Source organism: Metarhizium album (genome assembly GCF_000804445.1).
Source record: "Metarhizium album ARSEF 1941 chromosome Unknown scaffold_3, whole genome shotgun sequence".
NCBI classification, from domain to species: domain Eukaryota; kingdom Fungi; phylum Ascomycota; class Sordariomycetes; order Hypocreales; family Clavicipitaceae; genus Metarhizium; species Metarhizium album.
The window spans coordinates 129972-155142 of record NW_024467577.1 but is presented as its reverse complement, the minus strand read 5'-3'; the positions used below and the strand labels follow the sequence as shown (position 1 = coordinate 155142).

The window sequence follows — 25171 nt, the reverse complement described above, 5'->3', positions numbered from 1 at the left end:
AGTCGTGGGCATTCGAGAATTCCCTGTTTTGGATCATCATCACGGCTCACCAGATTGCCCTCGAGGGACTCGATTCATTTCGGCTCGTTGGTTTTGTCCTTTTTTTTGACTGTAAAAAACCTGATTACAGACGCCAAGATGTGACCGGTGCCTGTCAACTTCCAAATGCAATTGGCCAAGCCAGCCCTATGTGTTCGGAGAACCCGTTTCCCGTTTTCTACAAACCGTTGCCGCACCGTTCAAAACGATGCCGTTCCTTGGATACCACACCGCGCTAGGCCTTCCACACACGCTCCTACTTCCAGGCCCCTTCGCTGTAATCTGCAACTCGTAAAGCTCAGCAACAAATTCTCATCCTTTTTGTTGGGGTTTAAAGACAGAATTCGCTGTTGCTGGCGTTTACCAGGCCATCTCGTGGGGCTTGTCGCCCTTTCGCAAGCTGAACGAGCTTGAGAGATAGCTGGCGAGCATGTCGACCTTCTTGATATTGGCGATCAGGGGCTTGTCGACGGCCTTCTGATCAGCAGCACGGCTGCTGTTGATCTGCTTCTTCTGCAGGCCATCGAATTAGTCTTGCTTCCATCGTCATTGCTTGAACCAGTTCCTTCAAACCGAACTTTGGCTCACGGCGAGAATGTTTGATTTGGGGCCGTGCGAAAACTAGAACATGGAACCATACCTGAGCCTTCTCTCCCTGCTTGAAAAAGGCCTCCTCACCAGCCTTCTCCTTGGCCTTCTCGGCAGTAAAGTACTTGGGCTGAGCAATATCCTCGACCTTCTTGGCGTCAAGGCCGGAGACATCGATCTTCTGGGAGGTGGCAATGACATATCGGGAGTTGACTCGTCGCAGAGGAACACCATTGATCTTGAAGGGGCCCGTGATGAGAAGGACACCCTGGTCGAGGGCCTTGAGAAGGATGACGCGCTTGCCACGGAAACGACCGGCGAGAAGGATCAGGACGGTACCAGGCTGAAGGGACTTTCGGGGAGCCCAGGAACGGACTGCTTTGCGAACCTGGAGGTTTTGACAATGCTTGGTTAGCCATCTCGTCTCAACAATCATTTGAACCGCGTGTGCGGATATGAAATCATCATGGTAGCTGGCCGTTTGTGCTATTGTAATGCATCGATTGCCGAATTTCTGGTGCGATTGAGAACTGTAGTTTCGATGGGCTTGTTGTCTTCGTCGTTCTTGTTCATGAGAAGTCGGAGAAGTGGTCACCGACCACATTTCGCCATTACGGTAGGTTCGTGTTGCAGTTGTTGCTATCGCGCGCTTTTCCATCGTCCGAAACATAGATTGCGCTTGCTTGCACCGGATACAGGCCACCACGGTGTCGCACCCCATCACCAGAATCACCATCACCATCATCATTATCATCTTCACCGCCATCGCCATAAACTCACCTGCTTGGGCTCGTTCTCGTCGTCGGCAGGATACCACTTCTGGGCCTTGGCCGCGGGAGCGGGAACCTCCCGGGTCGACTTCCCGAACTTCTTGGTCGTGGGCTTCGCCGACATGGTGACTCTCGGGTTGTGTCTTGTTGGGCTGTGGAGAGGAAAGGGAGACACGTCTGATGATGCTCGCCCGAAATGTTAGAATTCTTTGTGAACGCCGCTAGCGAGTTTGTGGGAAGGAAATTGTGAACCCTCAGGCGCTAACCGCTTACGGCAGTTCTTGCATGATCAACTTTTCCTACCCAACTTGTGGGAAGCGGGGCTAAATGCACGTGATGATAAGATAAAGGGTAACTAACCATGCTCTTGTGGGTCTTTGCTGGGCTTCCAGGCCGGTTTGTGGCGCGACGGTTTGGTAGTTGCGAGTCGAACATACGAGAAGCTGGTGGTGCCGTCACGATGATCCCAGAATCGGGGGAGCTCCTCGACCAAGGGTTCCAGTCGTGTTTTGTTCGAATCTGAAGCTCTAGCTCGAATGTACACAACTCTTGCCTCATTATCAATACAATTTTGTTTCCTTGGACTGTATCAAGACAGGCCGACCCCGACCAGTCTACATGCGATCAACTATGCAAGCCAGACGCCAATTAATAGCTTCGGCTAAGAGAGTAGCGGGTGCCACGGTTCGATCCTCACGACCCGTCTTGCGACTGACAGCAACTCGAAGTGCTCGCGCGGAAGCCCCCCGGTTGCTCCCGACAATTGCCACACGATGCTATGCAAACGGAAGACCCCATCCTCCGGGAGGAACGCATCGTATGAACATGGGAGGCGAAGAGGAAAGGCCGGCACTGGAGCAGTTTGGCATCGATCTCACAGCTCGAGCCAGAGACGGCAAACTTGATCCAGTCATTGGACGAGATGCCGAGATCCAGCGAACAATTCAAATCTTGTCCCGAAGAACAAAGAACAACCCCGTCTTGATCGGCAATGCTGGTACAGGGAAGACTGCTATTCTGGAAGGACTTGCGCTTCGCATCATCCGGGGAGACGTGCCAGAAAGCATAACGAACAAGCGCGTCATCAGCCTAGACCTGGGCTCACTGATAGCCGGTGCCAAATTCAGAGGCGACTTTGAAGAGCGGTTGAAAAAGGTCCTAGATGAAGTTCAAAAGGCAGAGGGACGAGTGATACTTTTCATCGATGAGCTGCACACGTTGCTTGGCCTGGGAAAGGCTGAAGGCTCAATCGACGCCTCCAACCTGTTAAAACCTGCCTTGGCTCGAGGCGAGCTACAATGCTGCGGCGCCACCACGCTCAGCGAATATCGACAAATTGAAAAGGACGTAGCCCTGGCTCGTCGGTTCCAGCCCATCATTGTCAGCGAACCCTCGGTAGAGGATACCATCAGCATCCTCCGTGGTATCAAGGACAAATACGAAGTCCATCACGGCGTGCGCATCACGGATGGGGCCCTGGTCGCGGCTGCAACATTATCCAACCGGTACATCACAGATCGTTTCCTGCCAGACAAGGCAATCGATTTGATGGACGAAGCAGCCAGTCACTTGAAGCTGCAGCATGAGTCGAAGCCCGAAGACATCATGCGACTGGATCACAAGATCATGACCATCCAGATCGAACTCGAAAGTTTACGCAAAGAAAAGGACGTCGCGAGCCAGGAACGCAGAGAAAAGCTTGAAAAGGATTTGAAAGGCTACCAGGATGAAATCGCCGAGCTCAATGCTCGTTGGGAAAAGGAACGCAACGAGATTGAATCCGTCAAGGTGGTCCAGGAGGATCTCGAAAAGGCCAGATTTGACCTGGAGCAAGCACAGCGCGAGGGCAACTTTGCTCGCGCCTCTGAGCTCCGATTTGGCGTCATCCCAAACCTCGAGCGGAAACTCCCAACGGACGAGGAGAGCCAAAAGACCCAGTCCGAGGACACACTGATCCACGACTCCGTCACCTCCGACGACATCGCCAACGTCGTATCCCGCATCACCGGCATTCCCGTGTCAAAACTCACGTCAGGCCACATCGAGAAGCTGGTCCACATGGAAGACACGCTGCGCGAGGCCGTCAAGGGCCAAGATGACGCCGTCAAAGCCGTCGCCGACGCAGTTCGCCTCCAGCGTGCCGGCCTCAGCGGCGAGAACAAGCCTCTCGCGTCCTTCTTCTTCCTGGGTCCCACGGGCGTCGGCAAGACGGAGCTGTGCAAGAAACTCGCCGGCTTTCTCTTCTCCACGGAATCGGCAGTCGTCCGTTTCGACATGTCCGAGTTCCAAGAAAAACACACCATATCGCGTCTCATCGGCGCCCCCTCGGGCTACGTAGGCTACGAGGATGCCGGCCAGCTCACCGAGGCTGTGCGTCGCAAGCCCTACGCCGTGCTGCTCTTTGACGAATTCGAAAAAGCACACCGCGACATCTCGGCGCTGCTCCTGCAGGTCCTCGACGAGGGGTACCTCACCGACGCGCAGGGCCACAAGGTCGATTTCAAAAACACAATCATTGTGCTGACGTCCAATCTCGGGGCCGACATCCTCGTCGGGCAGAACCAACTCCACCCGTACAGGGAGAGTCCCGACGGAGAGATCGACCCCTCCGTCCGCAAGGCCGTCATGGACGTCGTGGCTCAAGCATACCCGCCCGAATTCCTCAACCGCATCGACTCCTTCATCATCTTCAAGCGCCTCGCGCAATCCGCCATCAGGGAGATTGTAGACATTCGCCTCAAGGAGCTGCAGCAGCGTCTGGATGACCGGCGAATCAAGCTCGTCGTTCCGGACACGGTCAAGGACTGGCTCGCCAGCCGCGGATACGATCCCAAGTTTGGCGCAAGGCCGCTGAACCGGCTGATCACCAACGAAATCGGCAACGGGCTCGCCGATAAGATCATCCGTGGCCAGCTGAAGATGGGACAGACTGCCGAGGTGGAGATCAAAAAGGATGGCTCGGGCCTGCAGGTGTTTAATACTTCCGAGACGGCAGTGTAATACAACGTCCTGTAATGTAATGTATGTCTACATCACCGGGGGAAAGGGGAGTCTCGGGTTCTGCATTTAGAGCAGTTGATTTTGAGGGTCGTCTAGCGGTGACTTGCTACGTGTTTTTTTGTTGTTGTACTCCTCTCAGTGGATTGATACGCACGGGTTTATACTGAAGAAATGATCAAAAACACATATACTCATGTATCTAACACATGGAAGGAAATAGTTCACTTAAAAAATTTCGGACATGACGAACATAGAAAGGCTTTCCCTTTCCATTCCCCAATGTAATCATCGCATGTACTCTGTTGTCACTCATTCCCTTTCCGCCACCCGTCAAAAACGAACCCAAGACCGGAGAGTCAAAACACATGGGAGCCATGGAAACGGACCAATCGAAGGGGACAAGATGTACCATACTTAGGGGGAAAAAAAGAGAAAAACCAAATCTTTTTGTTCTGTGCTCATCCCCCCAAGCTCATTCATCCCTGTCACTCCGCTACGAATCCTTTCCCGGCCGGGAGGCCTGCGTAACGAACCCAACGCCGCTAATCTAGCGCAATGAAGAGAAAAGACAGACGACGAGAGACAAAGAGCAAGTCAAGCCGAGACTAAAACATAACAGCGTAAAAACAATCTTTGCCTTGCACATAAACGCCCTCTTTCCATGCCGAATTCCCCTCAACCATCCAGTACATCCAAAGCCGTCGTCAAATATTCGTCGTGTATGCCGCCGGGAACCTGGATCCGGTAGACCGTTTGACCCAGCGAGCCCGGACATTTCCGCGTCCTCTTGGTTCATACCCGACGTATTCAACCAAACATCCACAGCCACTGTAGCATAATCCCCTGACAGGCTGCATTTGGAAGGCTCAACATGTATATGTGCCTCACGACAACACCTGAAAAAGAGACAATAGTCCAGGTCGGACAGGGACGAAGGATGAATAATGGACTAAATTCTGACTCGATTGGTTGATCGATAGCTTTTCAAATTACAGCCAAAACCTCACTATAACGAAGTCCGGTATTGCAGAGAGTACGAGATTTGAAGGGGTACGAATGAGAAAGCGGGAGTTGACCAAGGGCTTCTCGCGGGTGATGTCTACTGGCCGGCGCTGCGGAGGGTTTTGGCGAGCCACTCCAGACCCTCGTACAGACCGTCACCAGACGTGGCGCATGTAGACTGGATGTACTGTTGAACGCCAAGATTAGTGAGCAGGTTAGGAGCCCCGGCTGGAGGGAGGGGAGGGGGATGGGTTTGCTTTGTGAACGTACCCAGGCGCGTTGCCGCAGGCTGTGAAGACCAAGCTTGTCGGTGATCTCGGCAGCGTTCATGGCGTTCTAGGACGAGTTAATTGGCTGAATTGACGCGTGAGGCAAGCAACGCATCAGGCTAATAAACTTACAGGAAGATCCTGTTTGTTGGCAAAGACCAACAGGATGGCATCTCGCAATTCATCCTCGTTGAGCATGCGCTGGAGTTCCTCGCGGGCCTCAACGACACGGTCACGATCGTTGCTGTCGACGACGAAGATGATACCCTGAGTGTTCTGGAAGTAATGCCTCCATAGGGGACGGATCTTGTCCTGACCACCGACGTCCCACACGGTGAACTGAATGTTCTTGTACTCGACAGTCTCGACGTTGAAGCCTAGAAAACGGGGGCGTTATTAGTAGGGCAGCGTGGCGGGGGCAGTCCGATGGGACGCCAGAAGAGGGGGGTAGCGGCGGAGAGTAATTGATACGACAGTCAGTACCAAGAGCGGTCGGGGAATCATACCGATGGTAGGAATCGTGGTGACGATTTCGCCAAGCTTAAGCTTGTAGAGAATGGTGGTTTTACCGGCAGCATCAAGACCAACCATCAGAATTCTCATCTCCTTCTTACCCCACAATTTGTCGAAAAGCTTAGAAAAGGTGAGACCCATGATTGCGACTTGGGGCGATAATGCCGGGGAGTCGTATTATCCGTGGCGCTGGTGGTTGGTTGTGTGGGAAAGGAGGAAAAAGGGATCGACCGCGCGACGGAGCGAGATATCTATGTGTCCTAATTGCCACGCGTAAAAGTAAGCCAACCAGCCAGGGAGGGTTTGATTTTTTTTCCCCGATGTGGGCTCGAGGTCGGCGGGCAGGAGAACAGAAGATGACGGGGGAAGAAGGAGGAAAAAAAGTTGGGATGACGAGAACAAGGTCGATGCAGGACTGAGTGGAAATGGCCGACTTGTGGCTCGTCGGTAAGTCAACAGCTGCGTCTTGGGGTTGCGAGTTACGACTTGGATATACTCGGTACTCGTGCGCAGACAGAGGACACATGTCCAGGGAGTCCAGGGATAGGCTGCCGCATTTCCACGGGTGGGGGTCCCGTTCACACACACTGTGCGGCCCAACTTGGGCTGTGTGTGAATGAGCGAGTGAGTGACTCGAGTGACTTGAGCGACTCGAGACTCGTCAAGGACCTGCACGACAGAGGTCGGGGCGGCGGCCACGGCGACGGGGCAGAAAGCACCCCCAAGTCAATTCCTTTTGGGCTCGACTGCACAGCGGGTAGAGGCGAGGGCGCGCGGGCGATGGCGAGGGCGCGCGGGCAGAGACGACTTACTCTTTGGTCGACGGATGACGGATCGCCGGATGCTTTGGAGAGTGGGCGTGCAGGAGTGGGACAGGAGAAGGAGAGTTCTCGTGGGCAGGATAATTTTTGGCCGGGTTCCATGTCGGTGAAGAGCAGAGGCTTGCAGAGCAGCGCAGTGTGTAGCGCAGCGCCTGCGCTGAGCCGGGCGGCGGAAGGCCCATTGCAACTTTGTGGGCGGACGCACGCTGCACCAGACATGTGATGGCATCGGCGCCTACAGAGTACTGACTTTAGTAAGCTACAGGGCACACAGGACGTCTTTGTACCGAGTACAGGTACTGAGTACTCCGTACTGGAGTAAGCACTCAAGTAGGTTCGTCGCTTCCTCTTGCACGGCACCTCTGTATTTACTGCTCATTTACTCCGTACTTTTTGGTTTGGCTCGTCCCCAGCTTGCGGCCCCTCTGGTTCACTGCCTACTTTAGGCAATCAAGCACCTGAAGGCTCCGTGCTCGCGCGATGGAGAAGCACAGCCGAGGGGCCCAGGTACAAAACAAAATACTCCACGTCCTGTTGATGCAAGCATGCTCGGTGCCGGCAACGTCGAATATCCTCGCGTTGGTGTATCCCTTGACCCGGCATGTCCACTGGTGGCACTGAGCTCAGGGCTGCGCACCGCCCGGAAAAACCAGTGCACCTGCTAGACTCTCCGGCCCTGGCTTCCAGACGTCGGGTCCTGTCGGTCCCTGCTTGTTTGCCGACGACGGAGTCTGTGCAAAGTCAGCATACAGTGGCACAGCTCGCAATCGACTCGTGCATACACTGTGTGCTCTGTGGATGCCTCCCGAATTTCGGGAAAAGTTATTGATCCGTGGAGGCTCCCGAGGCTCCATGTTCAACAATAATAAGCTCATGTCTCCTGGAAGTCTCCTGAGTCGAGCAAACTCAGTGCGAGCCAAAGGGGGGAGGGGCCCTTGCATCTGGCCACAGGTGAAGAACCACTCAGAGTCTGAGCTCGCGGTCCCACTTCCACTTCGTCGTCCCGCCCGACCAGCCATGGCAGCAACGTCTGCAGTACGGGGTACATGCGCCTGTATGCTCTGTGTGCCAGACCTCGTGCCAACATCCGCTCCTCAGAAGTACCGGGTACTCCGTACATATCTCTCAACTCATAATTCCTGTCGTCAGCGAAAAGGTTCAGCTTCAGCTTCACCTTTACCTTCACAGTTACTCGACTTCTGCCTGCTTCACTTGGCCGCGCCCCGCAGGCAACGCAGCGCAAAGACAAAAGTTTGTCAATTTCCGGGGTTGTTTACGTCGACTCGAATTGAAAATGCATCGGTCCTTGGCTGCGAGGTCATTGTTCGCTGTGGCAACGGTGGCCTTCCGGGTCGCCAGCGCCCACAACATTGTGCTGCCCGCCCACGGTATTGAGTGCTTCCACGAGAGCCTGCATCGCGACGACAAAATGACAGTCACCTTCCAGACTGGTGATCGGGAATTCGGCAGCGCCGGCAACCTCGACATTGACTTTTGGGTATGAGCTTGGCCGACCCCGATTGCTATGTTATCCCCACCATCATATGCCAAGGGGGGGTTGCTGTCATGAGATATCATCATCGTGCCTCAGTTTGTTTATTTAATATCCCTCTCTAACAATGACTGCCTGGTAGATTTTAAACCCCAGCGGCAGCTACGAGGTCAACGAAAAGTCCGTCTCTGCCGGCGACCACTCCTTCACTGCTCACCACGACGGCAAATACACATACTGCTTCGGTAATCAGCATTGGGGAGCCAACACCAAAGAAGTTTCCTTCAACGTACACGGGGTCGTCTATGTCAGCGAATCCGAAATGCCCTCTGACCCTATCGAGGCCGAAGGTAATAAATACCCTGCAACAACAACAGCAACAGCAATCTCTCAATTCGCTCCGGGCCTTGCCAGGAAAGCAAAGCTAACTGTGCCAATCGCAGTCCGTAAATTGGCCGAGCTCCTTGCCCAAGTGAAGGACGAGCAGGAATACATTGTCATGCGAGAGCGCACCCACCGCAACACCGCCGAGAGCACCAACGCCCGTGTCAAGTGGTGGAACCTGTTCGTCATGGGAGTCGTCCTCGGCGAGTCTCTTTTCCAGGTCTGGTGGCTGCGCCGCTTCTTCGAGGTCAAGCGTGTCGTATAGAGGGGGGTTTGACAAAGCTTAGGCGGCACTCTGAACTTGATCATTCGATCCTATGCGCGGGGAACGAAGCGTGACAAGCACTTGGCCACGGCAAAACCAGCCTGGTCCCCCAACCGTTTAGAGTTTTGGGGCAGTTGTCAAGACGAAGCTGCTTGCCTTTGGCGAGCAACGACTGGCCTCGACGCGAATGGTCTTGGGGGAACCCTTGGATGATGAGAAGCGCGAGCGTGTCCACGAGTTTCAGAGGAAGGGGGCCAAAATGTAAGATGTAGGCTGTAATTAATCGGTGTTGATTACCTCCTGTTATGAATGGAGAAGGCACAGCAAGCGGGCTAATTCACCCCAAGCCTCAATGAATTCTCAGACAGGCAACATTTCCTCGTCGTGACCACGACTGCCAAGGTCACGTCGCGGGACGAGGCTCTAGTCTCTCTCTACTCCATGCTCATCAATGCATTCCATGGCCGCACCGCAAATACGCGACCGGCTTTGCTGCATCCATATGCACATGTGCGCACATGCAATGTAAATGCTCTACGCGGCACGACATCGTGCATGGGCCCAGCCGCAATGCCCGTAGACTGTAGTCCCTCCCCAGAAAGCCATTCCATTCCCGTAGCCCTGTACACCATTGCGTCTAGAACAGAAAAAGCAAGGCACACGCAAAACATCAGAGACACGTCCAAATCACGCCGCGGGATCCGACGCGACGCTCTCACTCTCACTGTCCTCATCGGGAGGCGCCTCAACCGGCAGCTCGACGTCCTTGACAGGATGCAGCAACATGGCCGGGACGCACATCCTCCCCTCGCCGCCACGCATATTGCCGACGCCCGAACCCTGCTTGGTCTCGTCCAGGGTCTGCTCAAAGTCCTCGCCGCCGTCATTGTTCACCTTGAGGCCGAGCCATCTCCTGTACAGGTTGGGCGCAAAGCCCGAGTTGTAGAACCAGCTGAGGCCCTTGAGGTTGTGCTCGCGCTCGCCAAAGACGCTGGTTCTCGAGCCGCCGCTGGACGCGTCCCGCCCGCCGTTGTACGTCTGCGCCATGTACTCGACGGGCCACCTGCGGTCGACGTACATGGGGTGCGGCGCGTAGACGGCCTTGTAGCCGTGCTGGAGGGCGACGGTGGCGGGCCACATCTCGGGAAAGGCAAACTGCTTCTTGAAGGCCGTCATGCGGTGCATCTTGACGAGAAGCCGCCGCGACATGCGGGACGTGGTGATGATGGCGGCGCGGCGCGGCGGCAGCGGCCGCGAGCGGTTGTAGCCCGTGATGTCGTCCTTGAGGGCCCACGTCGTGCCCTCGGGGTCGAAGATGGGGTTCAGCGAGATGTAGTCTGCTTCTTCGCCGACGCCCCAGCTGTACTTGTCGGCCTCGTACGTGGTCGGGGCCACGGGGTCGTCTTGGGCCTCGAACCAGTCCTGTTCCTCGGCCGGGCGGACGGGACCCCAGACCATCCGGGAGCTCTTGGGGACCGTCGCGTCCGCGGCGGGCGTCCTTGTCTTTTCGCCCGGCATCTTGCTCCAGACGTTGTCGGCGGCGGCGGTGCCCATCTCGCTGTGCACGCGGGACATCTGCGAAAAGTCGTCCCAGGTGCCGTGGGCGCTGGGGAGGTAGAAGCGCGAGTTGCGTTCCCAGAGCCCCTTTCTGGGCTGTGCCTTGGCCCATTCCTCGAGCTTGGTCACCAGGTCGTAGTAGTGGCCCGTGTAGCGGACGTCCATTTCCCACTGCCAGAAGTAGTCGTACTCGGGGTGCTGGTAGGCAAAGTGCTGCATGGCCATGGAGTGCCCTCGGTAGACGCCGTGGACCGGCAGAACCGGCCCGCGCGTCCACAGATCGTACATGCCCTGATAGACGGCCAGCATCTGGGTTTCCGTCCAGAGCGTCACGAGGCCCTGGAACTCCCTCGGGATGGCCTCCTTGACTCGCTGCTGGTAGGCTTCGTGGTCGGCCAAGACGGGGTGCTTGCCGTCCTCCTTGACCTGGACGAGGAGGTGGACGTCATATCTGCCGCCGGACCCCATGGACAGCTCGGCAATCACGGAGCGGAGGTGGGCGACGTCGTCCTCGCGGAAGAGGTACGAGTCCCAGCACCGGACGACGACGGCCGTCCTGGCGACATTCCGCGCGCTGACGCCGCCCTCGGCGCTCCCGGAAGAGGCCCCGTCGGCCGCGGGCTCCTCCCCCCCAGCCCCTCGAGTAGTGTTGGCGCTCGTCGCGGTGGTGTCCTCCTCGGATCGACGAGCCGCGATGCTCTCGGCGCCGGCTCGCCCGATATAAAACCCACGAGGGGCCGGCGTCGCGGGCGGCAGGGCCTTGTACCGTCCGATGTTGGCCTCGTAGCATCGACGCTGCACATCAGCCCAGTCCACAGATCGGTAGTCGACGCGCGGTGTCTTTTCCCACACGGCGTCGTGGCCCTCCTTCTCGCCGTGCTCGCCGGTACTCAGGCCGCCCATTCGTCGGGAGTACCCAAAGCCATACGGCCCATACCGGCCATATCTCTCGAAGCAAATATCCTCAGGCAGGCCGAGAGCCTCATAAGATCCCGACACGTGCCCGGGAAAGCCGCGAGTCCGGCCACTGTAGTACCTCAGCGGAGGCACGCGCACCTTTCCCGCCGCGTCGACGAAACATTCCTGAATGCCAGCCTCCCTCTTGGCAGCAGGATACGTCTCCCACGACGAGCTACGGGGCAGCCGCCCGTCAACCGCATTCCGAACCGTCTTGGCACCGGCCGATTCAGCCTCCGAGGTCGACGGGACCGCGTGCTCACTCGTCGCCGGATAAGACGGTTGACTCTCGTTGAGCGGCCTCAAAGTACGGATGCCACCGTAATATCTCTCCAGGAACGGGAAACTCTCCCACACCGGGGGCGGCGGCGGCGGCGTCTTGACGCGCCCATTTGCCACTTTCCAATTCTCAACCTGGCTCGCGCGCACGAGACTGAGCAGCATGAGAACAAGGGTGCCGACGATGCCGATGAGCACCCACCGGGTGATTTTTGTCGGTAGTCTGTAGGGGTATAACCGTGAGCACCCATTCTTGGGAGGCTGTCGAGGCAGTTTCCGTTTTGGCAGCAGCAACAGCCCGCTGGGCGCAGAGGCGGATACGTTCCTCGAACTGGATGATGGTGCAGACTCTGAGCGGTATGATCCGTCAGACTCGTCGTCTGAGTAGTCGTATTCGTCGTCAGAGGCACGCTCTTTGGTCGGAGATGCTAGATTTTCGTATACTGGCAGCCGCGGTTCGCGGGACCGGAAGGGGTTGGAGAGCAGCCCCATGAGCGCGGTGGCCAAGCCGGCTACGTGTCGTCGTTATTATTTGCATACATGGCAATCTCACGAGAAGCGAGAGCAACGGACCTGCTGTGGACCTTTGATTTTTGGCCGTGCGGAAAGGGGTCTCAATTGGTAGCGCCCAAGGTATGCGGCAAAGTAAACTTGGGCGGGCGGATGTTGTCACCCACGTGTTGATGCTGGAATGCTGCAAGTCGATCGTGTCTACTGCCCGTCACGTCGTGGATTAAAATGGCAAGGAAACGACGGTGTAGAATGGTTCGTCATGCAACAAGAAGAGGAAATTTCTACAGAAAAACGACGTCTGCGTCCAGCCGGGGTCACAACTTGCTCAGTTGTCGGCTGTCGGCTGTGGATTGGGTTGTGCCGTTTAGCAGGGGATGCGAGGTGGTTGCCGAGCAACGAGGTGATGAGCCATCGATTGATGCCTCCTCTCCGCTCGCCCACTCACATCACAGCCGCCAATTCGCACGCCGACGGCTTCGCTCGCCAGGTCATGTACGGGGCGGGAAGACGAGCTTCGGCTTCCAAGTATTCGGTACCGAGGACAACACATCACCACGCACACTGCACGCTGCACCGTGTTGGGTGCCGGGGCCCAAAGGCCTGGCGTATGTATGGTTTTGGTTACCTGTGAGGTCGATTTGACGACACAAGAGTGCACAGAAAGTTGGCACGGACAAATGGCTGGCTGAGCCTCGCCCAACAGAGGCCACCGCCGGCGGATGACATGTCAGAGCATGGGGTCTCGACTCCGGCGTCTGGACGCTCGACTCTCGACCAAGAAGCTGAACCGCCAGCCCAAAACCCAAACCCCCCAAACTCAACCACCATCGGCAACCCGACGCCGTGGCTGGACAGATACCGCAACACAGCCCCCTTCACTGGTCGAGACTACTCACAGGGCGCTACGGGTAAACTCAGCGCGGGGTGTAACGTGGTGGCTAGTCCCCGTCTGGCTCAATACTCGCATGGATCAATTTGATGGCCACGGCGACGATGCAGCTGCCAACAACCAGTCACGCGAGGAGCACGGTGAAACCTCTCCTGCAGACGGCCTATCACGGAGGGCAAGGGCGTGGGACTACTCCGTTCATGGTCCGATGCCGAAGGATGTGTCAGACTGAGCAAGGTGGCTTTGGGAGCTGCCAGATGATGCGCGGGTGGTGGCACATCAGTTATAAGAGCGAGATAGGTCCTGACTCCTGACTTCCGATTCCAGGGACACCGTTGACCCTCGTTGAGATGGAGTCGCGAGAGCTCGGTACGTCATTTCGAATGTGTAGCCCGCTGGGCTGAAATCGTCACCGCTCGCCATCAGCATCTCTGCCGACATCCCGAGCAACATGTCCGTCACAATTGCGTCAACCACGTCTACTCTGCCCCCCGAACAAGACGTCACAAGTCTGCCATCCTCTCCTCCTCCTCCTCCACCGCTCGCGTCTTCGCCATCGCCATTGAGTCGACTGCACCAGAAACCGATATCAGTCACGCTCACGGGCTTCAGCATCTTCACCCTCTCCGCCTCCCTCCTCGTATCAATCCACTGGCTGGGATCGACCCTCACCCAGTGTCTCATTCTCGCGGCGCCCCTCCTCGTGCTCGTCCACAACGACTACGAAAACTTCCTCAACCTCGGCCCCGGGGGCACGCCCCACACCTTCTACGGCTACCTGCAGATATCGTGGTGGCGCCTCTGGGCTCTCCGCGATCCCTTCACGCCGCCGGCCCACCTCGCCGTCAACCATGCCTCGGCCTCGGGCGTGCTGCGCTCCCAGAACCTGCCCTACCGCCCCGGCCCACGGCCGCGAGTCGTGGGCATCGCTCCCCAGCGACAGTTGGACCAGCACGGCGCTCGGAATGGCTACCAGACGCTGCGCGCGGCAATGGTGAAGCTGGGGGACGGGAGTCCCCTCAAGTTCGGGACGGAGAGGTCGTGTGTGGAAAAGCACGGGCTGGCCTTGTTTGCGAAACATGCGCTGCGGACCAACTGCCAGGGCGAGATTGTCCACGTCCACGACTCGGATCACTCCATGCACATGTGTTTGCATCCGGATGACATCGGCGAGGTCCTGGGCAAGGGATGGGGGCAGATGCATCCGCTTGCGAGAAAGCGCTGGTTTCTGCAGATGCCCGTCGCGGCGAATTTTGTCATGATCTATGCTCCGAGGAGTGAGTGACATGTGTTGACCACCATCCATCCATCCATCCATCCATCCATCCATCAATCGAAAAAACAGATGGCACAACATCTCCGCACACCGCTAACGCGTCATCCATAGATGAGCATGAGCTGCAAGTCGTCTATAGAATCATCGAAGCGGCCATCTGGTACATTTCGGAGGAGAAGGCCTCGCTGTCTTAGTTGTATCCCACGGCGCACAGGGGCAGGAGGAGAAACGGGCACGGTTTCTTGCTGACAGTTTTCAGCAGGGGGCCGTTCGTCGCATTTGCACAATGTACATATTTCGAGGGTATCTGCTTTTTGCATCTCAAATCTAACGATGCTACTAACGCGCGGCGCGCACCCTCATCTCTCGTGGAGGCTGCCCGTCCCTAATCCGAATCGCGGTCCTGGCTCGTGTCCGTGTCAGACTTTTTGAATTTCTCCCTGCCCGTCTTGAGGGACGCCTCCACCACGCGCCCATCAAAGCTCCTCCCATGCATGAGCCTGATACACGCCGCGGCCGAATCTGCATCCTTGAACCTCACGGAGACAACACCATCCACTTCCTGGTCATACAGGACGACACTCGTCACCGTGCCCAACTTGGCACACTCATCTCGGATATCCTCCTTAATCTCCAACAAGGCAGCCGGGTCCTCGTCCAACTCCTCGAGCGTAAACATGCGGCGCAGGATAACCGTCTTGTCCCTCTTTGAACTGGACTGCGCCGTGGCCGGGTAAGCGTCGTCGTCGTCGTCCCAGTCTGCCAGCTTTGCGTCCAGTTTTTGCGTCTTCTTGATAATCTTTTGGCGGTCGCGATCGCTTCTCGGCGGCCGCTTGTCTTCCTGCCCGCTGCCGTTGTTGTTGTTGTTGTTGCCGCCGCCTGGCGTTCCGTCCTCTTCGTATCGGACTTTTTTGTAACTTGAATCCGCGGCCTGGACGCGCATTCTGCCCTCTCGCGTCCCCGTGGCGGTCACGCGGAAATCCGTGTCGTCCAGCAGCATGATTGCCATTTCTACGCTTTGCGGTTTGAAGAAGACGATCAATGCGTCGCCCTTGAAGTTGCCCGACTCGTCCGAGTACAACTTGATCCTGGGCGCGCCGCTGTCAATCTCCTCAGCAATGACGCCTGCCTTGCGCGAGAACAAATCGTGGACTTCGGACACGGTTGCGTCAAGCGGCAAGCCCGTCACGTAGACGGCCGTATTCTCGCGCGGCCGCGGGGGCGCTTTTTGCTTCTTGTTCGGGCGTGACGGTGGTGTCTGGCTGCTTCCCTGGTGACGCGCGACTGTTAGCCTACCACCCGTGCCGTTCGCCATCGCAGACGGCAGCCCGTGACGGCTGCGGTGTTGGGAGGCGACGAGGGCTGTACCTTGGACCCGTTGTCCGCCTCGAGCCCCCTCTTCCTCGTGCCGGCTTGTGATGCTCGCGTCGACGAGTCCTGTTCCTGTGCGTGGCCGTGCTGCCCGTGGTCTGGGGATTCCTCCTCCGCGGGCACCCATCGCTTCAGATCCGTATCAAACTCGAACTCGGTGCCGTCGTCGTGAACGGCGATGAACTTGTTGTCGAGGCGTGAAAACGATATCCGGTCGTCGCCGTCGAATTCTCGGACGTCGGTGGGGAATGGCAGATCCATTTTCGCTGCTGTCCCCTCGCAATTGACAGAGGTTGGAGGCGTTGAGAAGAGATCTGAGAACTGTTCTGCCAGCCTTCCCTTCCCATGACCTGGCCGTTTGCCCTTGGACGTCCAGACCCACGAGTCGCGCGTGGGGCCACTTGGGATGGGCAATCACCGTTGCTTGCTGGGACGCAGTCAGAGACTCGGAGCGATTGGAGAAATATTGACTCTTTTGTCATTTGGAAACGCCGGCTCAATAAGCTTGAAAACAGTACTTCTGCTCGTGTGTTTCCCTGCTTCACTTGGTGCGCCCTTGGAAAGGACCGGTCTTGTCCGACTATTGCACTGGACGCATCCTGCGTACAAGAGTCGTATGACTCGTATCGTACATGAACGCCTGTCGTTGATAAACCAATACCTCGACATTTCCGGGTATTAAAGTATTCTCCTCACTGCCTCCTCTCCCGGACAGTCTTTCTGACACCATCTACAAAAGCCTTGACCGCCTGGCCTCCGCCCAGCGGCATTCCACTACCCTGCATATAACCACCGTTCTCGACCCTGATGCCAAGGGCATCTGCAACCCCGGGGAGTCCTCCATCTCTCAGCGCCATGGTGAGAACGCCCAACGCCTGGCTGAGCTGCGGGCTTCTAAGAACTTTCTTCAGTAGGCCTCGTTTGTCGTCCAAGGAGAGCGATGCCCTGGCCGCCTCAATGACACGCGCTGATGGTTCCTTCTGGTTTTCTTCTTCAGCCGCCGTCCCCGCGGCGAGGACAATTACAGCTGGAGGCAGAAAGCTCAACAAAGAATCAATATATTCAGGAGCTGCGCCGTCGATCAGCGGAACTGTGATTGCGGTGGGCAAAAGGTGGTTGAGATGGGGATACGGCAGGTCGGACTGTTGTTGCTGTCCTCCCGAAAGCCCTTGCTGGCCTCTCAGTGATTCCAGAAAGTTTCTCACAGCTGCTGCGGCGTCTGGTGCTGACGAGGAAGCCCTAGAGGCTGGTCAGCTTGGGATCACGAGATTTGCCCAGCCAAAGAGTGCATGTTCGTGTGTCATTTGTTTAGCTTTCATCTTGTGCAAGTGCGAGATTCTAGTAGTAATACAGTCACCGAGACGGATGCGATTGCCAACTCCTTTTTTGTAACTCTTCCCAAGACCACATGGCTTGCAGCGGCCAAAACAAAGGAAGCTCGTATGGTGGAAAACTGCCTTGCGACGGGGGATGACCTACGCTCTGGCACCATCAGCACCACCTTCTCTTGACTCTTCGCCCTCTTCCCTGATGTCTCCTCCGGTGGCATCAGGACCGGCCCCGCCGCTCCCACTGCCGTGATGGGTATGTTGACCACGCGTGCCTTCGACATCCTCCATGGCTTCGTCTTCGTCTCCGTCTCGGTCATCGACATTTCGTACAGAAGACAGTTCGCCCGTGACATTGACATCTTCGCCCTGAAGCAGTCTGTTGACAATTTCACCAATCTTACGATCTCTGGGGCTGAACCAGCTGGGGTCTCCGTCGCGGCTTTGTGGTTTTGACTGCATCCAGAACAGGTAGCGCTGAGACGAAGATGCGAACTTGAGAACGAAAATGCGACCATTCGTCTTTGCAGTGGGTTCGGCGTTTGTATCGTATTCGTAAGGGACAAAGCTGCCGTCTGTTGGCACCATGACTAGATCAAGCTCCGGCTCGTCGAGAGACTGGCTGCGTTTGCGCCAACAGAAGTGTATCAAGTCTTGCGAGTGTTAGAACCAACAATTGACGGTCTAGAATTTGCAAATACGCACCATCTTCGGAGTACAGATAGAGATATCCAGGCTGAGGCTGAGGCTTGACCTTGAGAGGCTGCGACGAGCCGTCCTACAAAGATGACATGTCAGTGAACAGCTGCTCGAACGACCACGGCCACAGACGGGAGCAACATACGTCAACCTCGCACTGGCCGGCCTTGAAGGTGATGATGGGCGCAATAGGCATCGTGTCTCGCTCCGGCAAAGCGTCCAGTCAGGGTCCGTGACGGAGCGGTAGGAAACTGGTGATGAGTGACTGAGACGACGATAGGCTGGCAGAGCTCTTACGTCGGTACGTGCTCAGCTGGTGCAGTCCACGGCCCGACGCTTTCTCCGCGCAACCTCTTCCGGGTTGGTGTCAAGGATCCACAGCAACGAGCCGGGGCATAACCAAAAAAAAAAGATAAATTTCTAGCTATCTGGCCCTCGCGCATCAATTTGCACTTTTATAACTTTTTTTCTCCCTCAAGTCATAAAGTCGCATGACTGCAGCATCGTCTGCCTACACGCGCAGCATGTGAGGGATGCTCTGGCTCTTCCACCTTGGAGCTCTTCACCTATGTCCAGCCTGCAAGCTCAAGAAGCTGTTCAGATGTAAGTTTGTACCGTTTTCCGGCCACGCTTGGCATGACTTCTTCCACGACGGCAAGTTGCCAGGGCTTTGATGATGAGAACAATTGGTCCGTGTTTCAGAGGCGGACTCAAGACCCGCCGGCTGACGAAACTACAAGCATTTTTGCATCTCTGAACACAGTTCTTCTTGTCCCAACTGTTCCGAGTTGTTGCCAACACACTCGCTAACTGGTCTTTTTGTGAGGCAGATTTCGTCGGCACTTCAATCACGGCTCGTGGTATTCGACTCGCAATTCCCTTGGTCAAGATGACCTCATGTGCATTTGTTGTAATAGACTGTAGCAGAAGACTTGTGCAAAATGACCGAAATGCGACCCTTAGGCTTGACCGGTCGGTCATCTCGATGCATGGGACGAGCTGAACAAGAGGCCACTGATTGATCAGTGATGTACTCCGTAGAAGGACTGACAGTTCGCGTTTCCACATGTTCTCCGTATACAGACATGGTGTCAATTTCGCTCCTTTTTTCCTTTCCTTTTTTTTTTTTTTTTGAGACGTCTAGACTACGCACTTCAGTATTGGCGAAACCTAGTCAATGCAACTGAAACCGCCAAACAAGATGGGACATGCGGCTTCACGGGGGTTGCTGGTTGCTTCACGACCGTGCAACTATTGCGACCACCTACTTAGTACCCAAGACAGTCAAGCGCCTTTAATATCTGGCCTTCATTACTGAGAGAAACATCGGAGCCCAGATGCACCGCCCATTTGTTCCACATTTGTACGTACTCCGTAGTGGCGGGACAGGCAGGCACAGCCAAGCTTTTCACTCAATTTTGGTGATCCAGCGGGGCAGGGACAACTGGACAACTCGTCCCACTCGAACGCGATTGCGTGTGTGGACTTGGGTCGTCTCCAACTATCAACGACGACCCTTTGCCTCTGTTCACTGACAAATACACGTGCGAACTTCACTTCGTCCTAGCCTGGAAACACACATCTGTGTCTCTTTTCGCGTCGCAAAATGTACGGGGACATGGGCGTGAAATTGGTAAGCGGACCCGAGAGAACGAATGTCGCAACTATTCCTCGGCACTGACCATTTACCAGGTTCAACACGCCAAAAGGACGCAGAACCTCGCCCATCTACCGCCATATCAAGCCGAGCTCGTTCGTGCGGTGACAAGAGAAGTGAGAGATCTCGACAAAGACGTCAAGGACCTTCTTGAGCCATTCCAGGGCTCCTTCGACCCCTCCGCCGATCAAGCCGTTGCTTGCACCCTGCTCGTGAACCACTTGTCAATGCGACGCAACAAACGGTGCCTGTTGGCATACCACAAAACACGGACCGACAAGTTGGAAGAGCTTGTGTGGAACGGCTCAGACGTTGTTGATCTCTCGGGTCAGCAGGTACGCGATGCAAATGCTGCGTCAAACACCGTCCCAGCAGCTGGGGATGCCCCAACGAGCAGTCTCAGCCCCCAAGAGGAGGAATATGTGCGGCAGTATAGCGATTTACTGGCCGCTTATAAGGGTCAGTGGACGGATATCGACTTGACTGGCAGCTTAGAACCGCCGCGGGATTTGTTCATCGACGTGCGGGTACTCAAAGACGCCGGCGAGATCCAGACGGAATATGGGTACGTTGGGGGCATCTTTCTGATATTTGAACCAACACGAGCTAACATTCTCATCAGTGCCATCACATTGACGAAGAACAGCCAGTTCTACGTTCGGCAAGGCGATGTGGAGCGGTTGATTGCACAAGGGTATCTCCAGAAACTCGGCTGATGTGTCAGTCTCCGTTGGTTCATCAGCATACAAATAGTGTCGCATGATGATCTTCCAAGTCTACTCGGCGAAGTGATTCGTCGAGGAGACATGAGATGATTGTTTACCAATTCGAGGCAGAGGACGGGGAGTTCCTGTGGAGACCACGAAAACGGGTCATCAATACACCACAGAGACGGTTCGCAGTAGACAGGAATCATTGATGATTTTCAATGCAGTGTCGCTCTGCTCCCGGAACAGAATTGAGCATCACCCGTGGCCCAGGTACGGACATTGGGCCGGAGCATCATTGCAATGGCAATGTACGAATGTCAACCTGGGTTCCTGCTGCTGGCGTGGCTCGACTCGTTGGCTCAGAGATCAGTCCTAGTCATTTGCTAATGGATGAAGATGTTTGGTAGGTCGCCTGTTGTTGAAGCGACCGGAGAAGATGCTCCTAAGAATACATCTACGAGCCGACTTGTGGTGTTGGGGTACAGCAAGGCTGTGTATTCCGGTAGTAGCCGCTTCATCACCCAGCCCGCTATAACATGGATGGAAGAGCCAAGACTTTGGGGTTCTCAACAGCGACGCACTGCGTGTACGGCAATGAATCGATCCAGAAAAGCAGCAAAGTTTCTCGGCAGAAATCCGTGTGCCAGAAACCATACACCGCAGGATAGCAGGATCATGCTGCCGACGTCAACGACGTCTGACTGGCCTCTTTCTCTTGACAACGGAGCTTCATTGCAACACATTCCCCGCGCCTCGGCATCACGCATTGAACCCTAACCCATCAAGTCCCAATTCTCGAAATGATTTATGTATTGGCGAAAACCAGGTTCCACCTGATGACTACAAAAACGAACAATTGCGTCAATCCAAGAGCGAAAAAATTGTTGAGGTTGGGGGATGAAACACTAGAAAATATGTCACTTGCGTCCATGTGGTTCCTATAGACGTTCAAGTCTCGCGCATTCCTCAACGGTGGCTAAAGACATCAGGCGACGAGTGCATATTATGTATTATATGAGTCAAGGACGAGAGCAGACGTGGCCATTATAGTCGCTTCGAGGATGCCAACAAGGCTGCGAGCAAGAGACTGTTCGGGAAACTCTATTATGTAGGATCGTTTCAGCCCCTTCCCATGTTTTCCCCGTAGATGTTGTATCTTTGTATGCTCGGCGTCGCAGCTGTGTTGAGTGACAATGGCATCTAAAGACTCGTCTTCCTGGCTTCACCTCGCCGTCGGACCGAGCATTCAATCGACCCGGTGATGGTCCCAGTCCTCAAAGCCCCTTCCGAAAAGTCGACGACTCTGGAAAATGGGCGTATTCTGGTCCACGCCATGTCCGAGTCCAGCACGGGAGGCCATCGACTATGCCGCCACGCTGAACTCATGTCAGGACGTTTTCGGCGAGCCCCTGTCTCACCAGCTCCTCATACTGGACTCGACGCCCGGGAAGCATAGATTGGTTCATGGTCAAGACGTTTCGTGCTGGCCGCGTGCCGGGACGCAGTCCGTCGGGGCGGTGTCCTTATGCATGAGTTCTCTCGATGCATGGTAGCACGCGGGTGCATGGAGCGTCAAGACTGCGATTGACGAACAGTGTGAAGTGGCGGATGCGAGCGGACTGGTACGTGTACTCCGTACAGCAGGGAGGGCGGTGTCATTGGATGGATGGACATTGGAGTTGCACGTTGCCGAGTCGAGGGCCCTCGGGAGAAAGGCTAGCACGGAGATGTTTGATGGGAGCGGAGTCTGGGGAAAGTTCCGATGCGGTACGGAGTACGTACTCCGTATTGGGCTGCTGTTCCGAGTCCAGAAGGCTTGGCCAAAAGACTAACGGAGTATGAAGTATGAACTACGTACTTCAGTGTATGTACGGGGTATGAGTCGGTGGAGGGGGGGCCTCGGCCGCCCATGGGGTACACTGGGCATTGGGGCATGGACTCACCATTTTGGGATGGGAAGATGGACAGCAAACAACTACTCTGCGGGTTATCACGATGGTTGCCGACGACAGACGACACGGCAACACTTTGAAGTCGTTGTCATTAGTCACTCTGCAACATCAGCTAATGGGTCAGTATTCCCGTGGGCCGCGGCACGTCACGCTGGTTCGGCCAATCAGGAAAGGGTTTCAAGTCAAAAGCCCGTCGATGATGGACAACTGACATCAACTTTGTACGGCACAGTGCGGTACGACATACCTTTCCGGCGTAACGACTAGTCGGAGAATTCTGCATCGAGTTGGAATTATCCAATTAATTGCGAGATGCAGGATGCAGGATGCAGGATGCAAGCCTTCTCCGCGAGCCTACCTACTTACACAAGGCGCACGCAGCTGTTCCGATGTCCACAAAGCGACCGGCTATGATTGGCTGCAGCGTGGCCAGAGACGGCCGAGGCGCACATGGCCCGATGCGGCCCTGGACAGCGAGGTCTAGCACCAGAACCAGACCAGACGACATTGACGAGCCCTCCGCCATGTCGACATGGCCGGCCTGCCTGGCATCTTCCCAGGGACCGACCGTCGACCCTAGTCCGTACTCGTGTACGGAGATGAGTACGGTCGTGCCCAGAAAAAGGTCCGGCACGTCGTCAAGTCCGTTGTTCTGGGGCACGAACCACCCTAGCCACGTTGTGGCTGAAGCACCGTGCGAGGTATTGAGCATGTAAGGTGAAAGTTCACTATCGCACGAAGTGTCCGTCTTGCTCAAAACCACCTCCAATTCTTCAGGACTACTATTATCCGAAGCGGCTACCGCAACAATACTACCTCTAATTTTAGATGAATTATGCTGTCCACTCTAATCCATCAAGTATGAATATACTGGGTGCTAGTGGCTCTTTTCTCGTCCAAGTTATTCGGCAAACTATATTGCTCTCAGCTAGAGAATAGTATATCAGGCAATAAAACTGATCGAACTGATGATCAAGCATTCCCTACTGTTACTGAAGACTAACTCAATCAAGTAAAGAGACATTTTATTAACTCACTTGATATTGATGCAGTCTGCGATCTAGCATCGAGATACAACATGGCTATACGTGCAGAGTTGTGAAGAAAGACAACGGCAGCTTCAATGTTTGTTTCTTAGTCGATTTTAACCAGGATGGAGAGCCTGCTTTCGATGATCCCTCTCTAGTTTAAGTTGCCACTAACAAAAAAACAGATTTCTCGAGCGCAATACTCGAATCCCTGTTCCTCGTATCCGCGCGTACGGCCGTGATGCCAAATTAACTAAATCCGACTCCGGCATGCAGATACATCTCATTACAGACTTTATACCGGGCGAGTCATTGGATAGGAAAGTTTTAGTCAAAGCCGACGAAGAAGATGGACTAAAATTTTACTCTCAACTCATTGACATCTTAGCTGAGCTCAGAAGACTCGAGTTCAGCCTAATAGGGTCCCATTTCAACGGACAAGCTGATGCATGCTGAGTTTCGGCGGGTTCTAGATGGCAAGAGCAAAACGAATAGTCTTTTCTTTGCAGCCGACTCAGAAAGGAATGGTATGGCCTGGATCCCAACCAAACAGATGTGGCATTTTGCGTTGCTCATGTTCTAGGCCGCATTCGGTGTTGACGTGCATTCCAGTTCATATATATCGCACGTACTTTGTTCGTTCCCCCTCTTTCTTTTGTCTGAACCCCTACTTCCCTTGTCCTCATGTCGGTGATGTTCTCTGTCAATCACCTCAACCAGACTGAGGACCGCCCCGTATTGCCAAGAAAGATCTGGCTGTTTTTTCTTTTTTTGGCCTGACGCCTCCTCCCTCCCACTGCCTTGTCCAGCATACCGACTGGGTTCAATAGACAGCTCTTTGAGTCGCTGATGCGGCACGGGTAAAAGCCGCCAACACGACATTGGACTACCCCTGATACAGGCACCGGCCATTGGCCAATCATAAGAAGCCGCCGTGGCCGGTATCGTGAGAGGCATTGCCATGGCCCATTGCGTCGACGTATCATGAAGCCGTGGCGTCGCCATAACCACCATAGAGAACTGTTTTGCTGTTCGACGACTGGAGAAATGGCTTTTCATTGTAGTTTGCAAGTGGCCTCGACTTTCGCATCAAAATAATAGCTGCTGGCGTTATGCAGCGTCGGTGACCCCCAGGACTACTTGCAGCTCACAGTAAGGGGGACGGTGCTCAGCCACAGGCCCCACCGAGGTGGTCCGTGCCCAGAAACAAGAGTACCACTCCTCCCCGGGTGGCAGACACAGTGGGAGCGCACCAGACCTGTTATGCACACGGCCCTGCCCATGCGCAGTTGACCTGCGCCGTAGCGAACGTCTTTTGATCCCAAACATCTCGTCCATTTGAATTGAACTGGACCAGACGCGGCCATCCACCTCGTCTGGCTACTGCACCAGTCAGTCTGTTATTATATCTAGGTCGGTATGTGCCTTGTCAACCTGCAGGCTCTTTCCCCGCCCCCATCTCCATGTCACCCCATCATCCATGCATGGTTCGACACCATCGTCACGTCTAACTTTGAGTTGCACCAGCTCCATCGACTAGCCGCCATTATAGTCGCATACCACCAAATTGCGCGCGCTCATTCCCGCCTCGATCCGTCTATCCGCATCCAAACGCTTTGCCCGCGCCCGCCACTCTGAGTCGAGCGCCACAGAAAGATAGAGGCGTCTCCGAGGTGGAGCTATGACCTCCCGCTAAGCTTGATGACGACCTTTGCCTCCTCAATGATTTGTGCGGTCCGGTGCAGCACATGCCTCCTGCTCCCGCTGTGCTCCACGTCGCGAAGGGCTATCCGCGTGTGCTTTTCGACCTTC

The 25171-nt window shown here is 55.5% G+C and overlaps 9 protein-coding genes across 9 annotated transcripts; 4 read left to right on the top strand and 5 right to left on the bottom strand.

The window, feature by feature from the left end:
* Positions 1-399: 399 nt before the first annotated feature.
* Positions 400-1521, bottom strand: MAM_01820 (Ribosomal protein L6E; the record flags this gene model as incomplete). Its single annotated transcript, XM_040820619.1, has 3 exons — positions 400-552; positions 680-1015; positions 1408-1521. 3 exons carry the CDS (start codon positions 1519-1521, stop codon positions 400-402), a joined length of 603 nt encoding a protein of 200 aa, XP_040680962.1.
* A 701-nt stretch (positions 1522-2222) lies between these two features.
* On the top strand, positions 2223-4397 carry MAM_01819 (heat shock protein 78; the record flags this gene model as incomplete). Its single annotated transcript, XM_040820618.1, has 1 exon — positions 2223-4397. One exon carries the CDS (start codon positions 2223-2225, stop codon positions 4395-4397), a length of 2175 nt encoding a protein of 724 aa, XP_040680961.1.
* Positions 4398-5496: 1099 nt separating this feature from the next.
* On the bottom strand, positions 5497-6322 carry MAM_01818 (ADP-ribosylation factor 1; the record flags this gene model as incomplete). Its single annotated transcript, XM_040820617.1, has 4 exons — positions 5497-5586; positions 5670-5735; positions 5801-6045; positions 6175-6322. 4 exons carry the CDS (start codon positions 6320-6322, stop codon positions 5497-5499), a joined length of 549 nt encoding a protein of 182 aa, XP_040680960.1.
* A 1974-nt stretch (positions 6323-8296) lies between these two features.
* Positions 8297-9143, top strand: MAM_01817 (endosomal P24B protein; the record flags this gene model as incomplete). Its single annotated transcript, XM_040820616.1, has 3 exons — positions 8297-8500; positions 8637-8844; positions 8938-9143. 3 exons carry the CDS (start codon positions 8297-8299, stop codon positions 9141-9143), a joined length of 618 nt encoding a protein of 205 aa, XP_040680959.1.
* A 687-nt stretch (positions 9144-9830) lies between these two features.
* Positions 9831-12428, bottom strand: MAM_01816 (uncharacterized protein; the record flags this gene model as incomplete). Its single annotated transcript, XM_040820615.1, has 1 exon — positions 9831-12428. The coding sequence occupies one exon, from the start codon at positions 12426-12428 to the stop codon at positions 9831-9833; it is 2598 nt and encodes an 865-aa protein (XP_040680958.1).
* A 1361-nt stretch (positions 12429-13789) lies between these two features.
* MAM_01815 (uncharacterized protein) lies at positions 13790-14808 on the top strand (the record flags this gene model as incomplete). Its single annotated transcript, XM_040820614.1, has 2 exons — positions 13790-14615; positions 14726-14808. The coding sequence occupies 2 exons, from the start codon at positions 13790-13792 to the stop codon at positions 14806-14808; spliced, it is 909 nt and encodes a 302-aa protein (XP_040680957.1).
* Positions 14809-14999: 191 nt separating this feature from the next.
* Positions 15000-16246, bottom strand: MAM_01814 (RNA recognition motif family protein; the record flags this gene model as incomplete). The annotated part of the gene is made up of 2 exons (XM_040820613.1): positions 15000-15884; positions 15983-16246. 2 exons carry the CDS (start codon positions 16244-16246, stop codon positions 15000-15002), a joined length of 1149 nt encoding a protein of 382 aa, XP_040680956.1.
* Positions 16247-16677: 431 nt separating this feature from the next.
* On the bottom strand, positions 16678-18208 carry MAM_01813 (26S proteasome complex ubiquitin receptor, subunit Rpn13; the record flags this gene model as incomplete). The annotated part of the gene is made up of 4 exons (XM_040820612.1): positions 16678-17224; positions 17465-17966; positions 18019-18091; positions 18158-18208. 4 exons carry the CDS (start codon positions 18206-18208, stop codon positions 16678-16680), a joined length of 1173 nt encoding a protein of 390 aa, XP_040680955.1.
* Positions 18209-19618: 1410 nt separating this feature from the next.
* On the top strand, positions 19619-20385 carry MAM_01812 (DNA replication complex GINS protein PSF1; the record flags this gene model as incomplete). The annotated part of the gene is made up of 3 exons (XM_040820611.1): positions 19619-19645; positions 19705-20234; positions 20292-20385. The coding sequence occupies 3 exons, from the start codon at positions 19619-19621 to the stop codon at positions 20383-20385; spliced, it is 651 nt and encodes a 216-aa protein (XP_040680954.1).
* Between the last annotated feature and the right edge of the window lie 4786 nt (positions 20386-25171).